Source organism: Hippocampus comes, unplaced genomic scaffold (assembly GCF_001891065.2).
Source record: "Hippocampus comes isolate QL1 unplaced genomic scaffold, H_comes_QL1_v1.1 scaffold22, whole genome shotgun sequence".
Taxonomy (NCBI): Eukaryota; Metazoa; Chordata; class Actinopteri; order Syngnathiformes; family Syngnathidae; genus Hippocampus; species Hippocampus comes.
Window position 1 is genome coordinate 6,058,384 of NW_017806175.1, and position 10,583 is coordinate 6,068,966.

At 40.0% G+C, this 10,583-nt stretch overlaps 1 protein-coding gene across 2 annotated transcripts in view; it reads left to right on the forward strand.

Annotated features, from left to right (window-relative positions):
* Positions 1-10,583, forward strand: part of scfd2 (sec1 family domain containing 2) — an 89,240-nt gene that overhangs the window by 75,453 nt on the left and 3,204 nt on the right. For both annotated transcript variants that reach the window (XM_019897034.1, XM_019897035.1), the window contains exons 7-9: positions 1,823-1,968; positions 4,568-4,702; positions 8,896-9,015. In XM_019897034.1, the coding sequence (XP_019752593.1) occupies positions 1,823-1,968; positions 4,568-4,702; positions 8,896-9,015 (401 nt within the window). The remainder of the gene's footprint in view (positions 1-1,822; positions 1,969-4,567; positions 4,703-8,895; positions 9,016-10,583) is intronic.

The following is a 10,583-nucleotide window of genomic DNA, read 5'->3' on the forward strand; positions in this document are numbered from 1 at the left end:
AAATAAAACGGAATTAAGGCAAGTTCTTTCTGTGCGGCCCGGTACCAAATGCCCGGCGGACCGGTACCGGTCCGCGGACCGGCGGTTGGGGACCCCTGATCTAAACCACCCTGACGTTGACGTACGGAGTGGGCCAAATGAAATTAGGCAAAGTATTTATGAAGGAAGTCGCTTTTTAAGAGTTGAGAATGCGATCCTTTACATCACGCGAAGGGTGTGTGTCGATGATGTATCGACGCCCACGCGAGTCTTTGAGATCTTACCCGCGGCGATTGGAGACACTGCACGTGTACTTTCTGTTTACACTGCATATAGAAATGTCTGAAGACGCGTTTAATATGTGAGCTCGTGTGGCTTGTCTTACCTCAGTTCCAATTTTTGTTTCAGGTTTGATGTGAATGTCGGATGGCAAAAGTGGAAGAAGACATGCAAAACTTTTTCTTTTTTTTTTTTATTTACGTTTCCATTGGCCTTTGTGAGAGCTTTCATTCCAATATATCACTTGTTTCCTCTATATGGTGGCAATTTTTTTCAAAATTCAAAAACAGTTGTATGGGTCTCATTTTTAAATTCAAAAATACATAAAACAATTTTGAAGAATATACAAGATTATTCTCCATTTTTTTTCTCAAAATGGCAGTTTTGGGGGGGGGGTTGTTGTTGTTGTTGTTGTTTTGGTGGTTTTTTTTAACGTAGCTATTATTACATCCACACATCTTCCAATGAAGGATTAAGCTGGTGCTAAGGAGGCGTATAACGAGCCATGTTTGCACTTCGTGAAGTACCCCGCAGTGTACAATGCGCCTTTGTGCCCTGCTGGCAGTCATCAGCGTTGGCTTTGCCTGTGAGCCGTGCAGAATACGTGCTGACACAGTTGCGGCACGTAGCTTTTTACTGATGTCGTATATAACTACAACACAGCTGAGCGTCCGTTTAATTGCATGCTACATTCCTGCCACTGCCAATCGGCCCAGAAAAAAAAAATGTTCCCTTTAATCCCAGTCGTAATTTATTCTGGTGCATATTTTTGTGTCACTCTGCAACAACGTCGGCTTCCTCCCTTAGATGTCAGGGGCAGTATTTTCTTTTGGGGAAAAAAAAGGCACTTTTGTCCTCTCGCTTCAATCTTCATGACTCAATATATGCTTTGTAATTTTTTTTTTTTTGCCCATCTAAGTGTTTTTTTTTTTTTTTTTTGCGTGCCCGTTTGGAACAAAGTGTGCCAACGTTAAAGCAACCCAGATGGTTCTTTTGCTTATTCGCCAAAGACAGGCTCATTGAGGAGCAAATACAAACTCAGCAACCTGGAAAGTATATGACTCTGACTCAACTTGATTCTGAATGGAGATTACAGCTTTTTTTCCCCAACCATTTTCTTGTAAGGTTGATTTTTTTTTCCCTCAAAATTATACTTTCATATGTCTACTAAAATACACTGCATTTTGTCCAAAATAAGATTTTTTTTTTTTTTTTGCAAATACAAACCACTTATTTTTTTGCAAAAAGATGTACAACTTTTGTAAAAATATATTTATTCAACTCGCCACCCCCGCCCCCAAATGTTTTTTCTTGAAAATTTACAATTTGTGATTTATTTTTCTTAAAAATCTTCAACTTCATTTTGTAATACTCTTCTTGAAAATATAATTTTTTTGCTCAAAAATGTCCAACTTTTTTTGCTCAAAAATATTCATCTTTTTCATGGAAATAAATTGTAATAAAATAGATTTTTTTTTTTTTTTGTTTTTTGATTTTTTTTTTTAGGTTACATGTACATGTTTCTTTAAATTGTACCTCTTTTTTTCTTGTTTTGCATTGCCAGGCTGTACACAAGTAGAGGAGCTCAGCATCGAGCGGGTCCATTCCGTACTTGAGCATATGTTCGAGACCCTCGGCGGGCTGAGCCATGCCCGAGATCACCACAAGCAACTGCGTCGCGTCTACACGGCCAGCGACGGTGTCCACCAGGTACCGCCCTTTCAATTGGTGTCACCTTCCAAATAAGGGAGTCCTGGAACATTCTAGTATTAAAGCACATTTTAATGATATGTTTTTAATACCACTATTTCCTGCCTGCCTCATTTCAACAGCCTCCTGGTCTTTATCTCTCTATCCATCCTCTTACGTTGTGTAATCGTGACAGTTAAAAAAAAAAAAAAGTAGTTCATTGAAAATCATGAAAGCCTTGAAAACAACAGCTGTCTTAGAATGTGAAGGATAGCCTCCACAATCTTGTTTATGTAGACATATGTTGAGTCACGTCTTACGTAAATGTTAGATACACAAAGTAACTGTATCCAGGCTCCTGTTTATCCTGGTTCTAACTCAAAATAACCAGGCTCCAGCTGGATTTTAGGCTACCTAAAGCTAGCAGCTACATGATCCCTAACTTAGAGTAACTTCACGAGCCTCTGGGTTGTAAGCTAGTGAGCTTATCAAACGAGAGTTCTTGTTAGTTTACAAAACTGCTCTGGTTGTTGTTGTGACTCGGCTGTCCCTTAGTGCAGAAATTACTTACTCTTTGTAAAACCTTCTTTGGCGAACGATATGTTAATACAATTTAATAAGATTCGGGGTCCAGTTGGTCATTATGCTAATAGTCGCTCACGTAGCCAAATCCTAGCTTGTCTTTATGTCAACCATGTTCCATTTTCCCAAGAACATTCCATTCCCTAAGTGTTTTTCTGTCTTGTTGTATTCATGCAACGTGCTGTTTTGTCGAATTAATTTCACCAATCCACATATCTCCAAGCCAAGAAAAAATCCCTCTTGGGAGGAAAAGCGATATGGGTACGCGTGCTCATGTGCTTGCTAGCACAAGCGGGTGTGACGTTTATGATTTTTTGTTAGTGTATTTTTGAGAACTTTTTCTTTTTTTTTTCAGGGATGTAGGCAAGCGGGACAGATGTTGTTGTTATGTCAGCATTGTTTTGTCTACCTCCCACTTAGCAGGAGCACGTTGACCCATTTTGTAAAATTGCTAAATTGTAGTTGATGTAATTAGTCACGTAAACCGTTGATGAGTGGGAGGCTTCCACTGCCTGCGGAGATGAGCGATATGCGTTTTTTTTTGTCTAAAACATCCTCTGCATTCAATTAACAGCCGAGGGCTTTATTTACTCAAACGCAGATGGGTGGGGGTGTTGATTAAAAGGTGAGACATTTATTTTGGGAAAATGACTTCCACGAAATTGCGGTTCATCATTCGCTTCATTCAACCCCCAAGATTTTCACATTGTTTTTGTTCTTTATAGTAGGCTACTGTATACAGTTTTTATAGTGTACAGGCAAGTCAGACCACTATATTTACTCCAGTACTCCAAATAATCAACACACAAACACACCTAGTCAAGGTTCTCGTAAGTCTTTGAATCCATCTCAACTACAGCCAGTCCTTATGCTAATAGAAGCTAACTAAAATTGCCTTATGTTTGTCAAGCTTGGTTGGGAAGGAGCAAAAACAAGTCAATTATCTGTGTGTATCAGGCCTAATTGTGTCTACAACTTCAGTCAGCCACTGTGCTCCTAGAAGCTACAGACATAGCATATAGTCAGCATGCTTACAGACAGCTAGCTAACTGTCACCAAGGTTCTGGTTCTGAACAGAAGCTAACGGTTGACAGTTTCTAGCAAGGCGTTATGCCAACAAAAGTTAACTATAGATATATAAACTCCTGCCAGCCTTAATGCTAACCAAAGCTAACTGTGTCCAAGCACCAGGTAATCGTCATGTTATTACATGATAATCATATCCATTCCTGATGCTAAAAAGTAACACTGTAGCTAAAACCCATGGAAGCTAGCGGTGTTGTGTGTACCAGGCCTAATTGTGTCTACAACTTCTGCTAAAAGTTAACACTGTAGCTAAAACCCATGGAAGCTAGCGGTGTCTTGCTAGTTGTTATGCTAACAGATGCTAGCTGTAGTCATTTTCCGAGTCATCATGCTAATAGAATCTAATTGTCACTCAAGCTCAAGCAAATTTTTATGATGTTACAAAACAACATTTGTCTGTGACCATTTGGGGCACAGCGTCAATTTCAGGCAAACGGGGTAAATGACATGCACAAGATGCGTGTCATCCTCCTGACTATTTTAAGATTCCATCATTGCGAGGATCTCATACTGTGTCAGGTTTTATCAAGAAAAAGCCTCCTGGAATGGTCGCCATGTTAGCATTCAGGCTATAAATGGTGCATTCCTGGAAGAAAGGCAGAAGCGGAATTCCCTTTTAAGAATATCAGATGGAACTCCTGAGAGTTCTCCTTATTATCCTCTGTAAAGAAAGCCTACCAATGGAAATGTTATGAAATATTTGAAGTAGACAACTCGAGTGCCCTTAATTTATGAGTTGTGGCTTGTTGATCAAGTGTGAACAACTCAATAAATGTTTTGTGTTTAGCGTATTTCTGCGGAACTATCTGTGAGTGAGCTCTTCATCATTTTTCTGAATCCTAACCTCACAATTGGGTTAATTTAGACAGCCTTGCTGAACATGACTCAGCAGCTAGATTGGGTGAATATCCGTCCTCATTGGTTCCCTGTTGAAGTTTGTCCTTTTTTGCAGGCTACCTATCAACCTTTCCTACGTCAGATCCTACAAGAAGTCTTCCACCCCGACAAGCACCAATGTCCTGACATCGAGCACATGTCCGGGGGTCTCACGGACCTCCTTAAAACGGGCTTCAGCATGTTCATGAAGGTCAGACATATTAATGCCCGGACACAGCCCCGGAAAAGCCGCTTCACTTAGCAATATGAAATTTGGTGTACGTGTCCATCATGAGTCCGCACACACAAAAGTCTCAAGAACACATGCCTGAAAACACACAAGCGCCCAAACAAAATTGCTTTGTCGTCCTCCCCCAGATTTTTTTGAAAATCATCATGAAGAGCCATCTATCATGAAGAGACCCACAAAAAAAAGAATAACAAGAAGCATTTTGGATTAGAGGTGCCCATAAATTGCCTTGGGAATGTCCCCTGGACTTTTTTAAAAATCATACTCCCTAAGAGTGTTTCACCAAGCAACATGAAATTTGGTGGGCATGGCGAGACACACAAAAAAAGTCTCCAAAACCCATGTATAGAAAGACACAGGAAGACCGCCATTTTGTTTTGAAGCAATCATTTTAGTGGCGCAAAAGCCCTGTAGAAACATTGTTATGGGTTAATCTTAAGCACAAAAGAACCCATTTTGACTGCTTCCCTTCCCACAAAAACTTTAGTGTTCATCCTGGTGAAAATGTACACTGATGCAGACGTGATCCTCAAAAATGAGCGCTTGACGCTCGTTAGTTTCCATCTGGTGCAGCCCCAATTTTCTCAGAGTGGTCCAACAAAAATAATAATATAATCCTAATTTAAATAGTAATAATACTCGATGAAGGATCAAATATTGTTTCACTTTGGAGGCTCCGCTGTGTCACCGCAAATGTTCCATTGAGAGTCTCTGTCCATCACGCCTTAATTTTTCCTGCTTTTCTTTCGCGGTTTGTCAAGCTCATCTGTGGGAGATGTGCAAACCTCAACTTGTGGCTTTTGTTAATATTTTTTTATTTTTTTCCCTTGCCACCGATGTTTTCCTGCAATACATATGTAGCCGCGGCCCTCTGGGAAATAAATACCCGTCCACGGCGTGTTTATCCCACATCTGGGCCCGCTTAAAGTGATGATTCCCCTCGGGGAGGACGAATTAGAGCGCTTACATAACTGTGGCCTGATTTTAGGCAAATTAAGAAGCGACTTGGACCGACTCAGACTGGCTGAAGGTAGAAAAGTGAACTTTCGGGCGGTTTACGCCATTAAAACACCGCGGTTACACTTGCTACTTTTTAACCACAAGTTCACATCATGATTCGAGTGAGCAAAACAATCATGATTATCATATTAGAACGATATTGATTTAAAAAATAAATTAAGAAATATGTGTCCGAGATTTGCAATTGGCAGCAGCAAATATCAGGTGCATTTGTGTACTTTAATGTGTGTGTGTGTTTTTTGTTTTATGTTTTTTAATGGAAATGTAAAAATAAAATAGAATTGGACTAAAATACACAAATATAGGAAGAAAGCACAAGAAATATATTCAAGATAACCTACAAAAATATTTGGGGAAATAGAAAAATACAGAAATTGGAGTCTGGAAGTATTACATTATTTGTTTGACCGAAATATAACAATATTAGATGGAAAAAAAGGCTTTTAAAAATCTATAATACTTGACCAAAATGCAGAAATTATAAAACAATGCAAAAATATTGGAAGAAAAATGCAAGAGTGTGTGCGTGCATGTGCATTGTTAGGATTGTCAGTACAAAGTCGTAGAATGCAGTCATACAAATAATTTAGTGAGATAAATAATCAATTGTTTATTTACGCTCATCATCAGATGCAGCAGCATACTTTACTCGGTCGAGCCGAAGCAGGCAATGTTGGCGAGCCGCTCGAGCTTTCTTCCCAGTGTCATCTTAAACCAAGTGAATGTGTGTGTCAGCATGTTATGTGCTCGCACTGCACAGCGTGGACCGGGGTCTCACGCTGACGCGACACAAGGCGCTCTTTTACATTTCCATCCAGGAAGCAAACCGTGGGATTCAAGTGATTGGGTTTTTTTTTTTTTCCTTTGCAAATAATGGAACGTGAAATTATCTGTTCCGCGGGGAAATTTTTGCCATCATGAACCCTTTTTTTCGACCAGTCAGCGAATTCTTAACCACCATACAGCTGTTGAAAAGAAGTTCACCACTTGATCATGATATTGTGCGTCCAATTGTGCTGGGCTGTGGTTGATGAAATTATTATTTGAAAAATGGAAGGACAATTCAACAGTACAAAAACCTACTCATTGGAAAATAATTTTTCAAATTACACCAAAAACAAAATATTAAAAAGAATATTATTTGCAACCCCCCCCCACAAAACTGTGATAAAAATACAAAAATATTAAAATAAAAATAGTCAAAGAAAAATGTGTTGCTGGCTGCTTGCACCTTAACATGCACAACTCTTCGCCTCAGAAAAAAAAAATCTATACATTAGAAAACAATACAAATTAATTCCGTGTCATTCAAATGTACAGGTGCCCCGAATATTGTGTCTGCATTTCCTCCTCTAAGCTCCGCCCCCGACAAGTTCCATGCCCAAGCACATGGATGTTGTGTGTTGCCAAGCGCCCACTGTCCACACACACACACACACACACACACATACACACACACACACACACACACACACACACACACACACACACACGCACACCAGCGACACATGTCGACTCATCCCTGCCGTCTGCCATCTCACGTGTACCTACCGCCGCCCTCGCCGCCTCTGCCAATCACACCGGGCCGACACAGTGGGCCAATCAAACCTCGATTAGAAAGGCTTCTGCAATTGCCATTTCACATGGTGCCTTTGAATGTCTATGAAAGCCTCCTCGTGTGTGTGTGTGTGTGTGTGTGTGTGTGTGTGTGTGTGGTGAAAGCCTCCTCATGTGTGTATGTGTGTGTGTGTGTGGGTGTGGGGGTTATATGAGACGTCCATGTGTCATAACGGCAGGGTGTAAAGTGGAGGCTTTGTTTGCCACCTCGTGGGGCACCCACGCTTCACAATGAGCGAGCCTGTTCAAATCCCGCCCAAATTGCATAAGGACACGCGCAATTTGTCCTGATGCAATTTGCCCGCTAATTCTCATCCCTTTCAACTTTATGACGAGTGTAAAAATTTGGGTGACTTTGACCAAAAAAAAAAAAAAGGGGGGGGGGGGATAAAAAGGAAAAAAACATGGCAGAAATTGACAAAAAAAACTGACTGGAACTGTACAAAAAAATAACAAAGAAATGACAAAAATATGACTTAAATTGACAGAAAACATGGCAGAAATTGACAAAAAAACTACAAAACTGTACAAAAAAATGACAAAGAAATGACAAAAATATGACTTAAATTGACAGAAATATGATCAAACTTGGGCCAAAAATAGGGCAGAAAATTTTTCAAATTTGACACAAATTTGACCCAAAAAAGTTTAAACTAAATAAAAGGACAACATAGACAAAAGCTGACAAAAATGTGGTAAAAGGTTGCCATTTTTTTCAAGAAACCAAAAATAGGGCAGAGGAATTTACAAATTTGACAAAAATCTGAGGCAAAAAAAAGCTACATTTAAATAAAAGGACAACATAGACAGAAGCTGATTAAAAATGTGGTAAAAGGTTGCCATTTTTTTCAAGAATATTGCCAAGAAAACTACCCAAAAAAAGTTCCAAATAGACAATAGGTTAATGATGGACTGCATTATGTATAAAACTGGGTAGCGTTAACAAAAAATATATCCAAATCTGTCAAAAACTGTCAGAAATATTTTTTAAAATGTAAAAAAAAACAAAACACACACAAAAACAATTTGACCTTTTTTTTTTTTTAATATGGCAAAGAACAGACAAAAAGATGGCCCAAAAAAAAAAACCTGACAACCACTTGGCAAACAAAAACTGACCCAAAATTCGAGTGGCAAATGAGCAACACACAATCGGGTTGGGATTTTTTTTTATCATCTATTTTGCGATTAAACGTCTGCCGTAGGAACTGAATTTTGCCCAAAACCAAGGACCCCTTACATTCCACAATTGTGGGATGGAGGGTTTAAAGTTTTTTTTTTTTTAGCCCATCGTGATGTGTGGAAAAATAAATTTTCGACATCACAAAACTCGCCAAAGCGAGGCATTGTCAAAATTCTCATTCCGGGTTAACTTTTCGAAATAAATACATTCGTGGCAACAATTGAAAGAAATCAAAGAAAATTCAGTGAAATGGCATCGATTCGTTCGTCATCCGAATGTTGTGTGTGTAGAGGTTGTGAAACCAATAACTGTCCTGTGCTCTCCCCAACCTCAGGTGAGCCGGCCGCATCCCAGCGACAACCCACTGCTCTTCCTCTTCCTGGTGGGCGGAGTCACACCCTCGGAGCTCCGCCTCATCAAGGAGACCGTGGCTGCCTTAAAACCCGGAAGTCAGGTGAGTGGACCACGTTCAGGACCAGCCGGGAATAGTTTCTCTTCTTTTTCGGAAAATGCAAGGTTGGAAATATCTTGTCGCTCGTCCAACATTGATCGTTTGTCTACTTTTTAGGAAAAGGGAGCATTGAGCATTGAACTCTTACCACCAATATTTTTTGTCTTCTTTTTGGGAAAGTGCAACATGTGCTGTATTGTTTATCTTTTAAGGGGAGTACTACAAAAAAAGTCGTGTCTTCTTTTTCTGAAAGTGCAACATTTATATTATTATGTGTTCTTTTTAGGAAAGTATGACATCAGAAAGTTTAAGACGTATCATTCTTTTTTTTTTTTTTTTTTTTTGTTAAGCCAGCATCGATAGTTTGTCTTCTTTCAAGAAAAGTGCCCAGTCAATCATTTCTTTTTTGGAAAGTGTGTTGGGTTAGCTTCCACGTTGTTGCACACGTTGTTAAGCAGCTCACGTTTTCAATTCCCTGCATGACGATCAAACCAAGCGTGGCATCCCATACTATAAGACGAATATTATTTACATACATTAAATGTCAACGCACAATGCATATTCCAAAAAAGTCCCAAGTCCTGACCAAGCAGTCTAGATCCTTTACTGGCCCAGTATGCACATAACAGCATTTGAAGTCTTTTTTTTTTTTTTTGGCAGGTGGGGTGACACTCGAGTCGCCCCACCAGTGCCCCAGTTTGGAGAGTGAAAACGCACAAACACGAGTACAAAGCGTTGCCCTCAATACGCAGATGGATCTCGATCTCGTCCTCACATGTCTGACAGCGGGCCGCAAATGAGCCAAAGTAGTGGCAGCCTGCCTGTTGCACATGACGGCGGCTTGGGTGCCGGGGCCCAGGTCGAACTTCTCGACTTGTTATGTTACAAGGTTGCGAGTCGGGAGGTCGGCGCCGAGGTGAGGTCTCGGGGACCTGGACCACATTATATAACATTTCCTCACACACATGCACGAAGTACAGAAGTTATTTACTGGAATAGCTTTGTCAAAGCACAATATGACTGACGCAGGTGTTGTCATGCCAACACCACATAGATATGGAAAACTGTGTGGGCACTCGTTCCATATCCCAGATAGCCAACTTCGGGTACATGTACTAGTGCGCTCTTTGGCCTCACTCGTCTTCCTAGTTATGTTTTTCTCCTCTTTTTTGGTCTACAAGTACAACTTTAACCTAGATATCAAATAAATGCTACTGACATTATAATGTTGTACTAGTTCACATCGTAGCGCGTCACGAATTGTTTTAAGTTGCATGCAAATGTCAACTAGTGCACAGCCTTGACTCACTAGTAACCTGATGTTTTGCCACTAGTAACCAGAAATGTTATTTCGTAGTGGAAAAAGGCAGTAGTGGGAAAAAGTGCTACGGGTACTAGTAAGACAACAGTCGTTCGACTAGTGCGGCCGAGTCATTCTCGCCCTACGCTGAATATTCAGATTAGTGAGGACAGAGAGTGGATCAGTTAACGGACCGTAACATTTTCAAATGAATGCTGAAAATGTTTTCCATAGTACACTAGTTAAATAAAAAAAAATATATATATATATA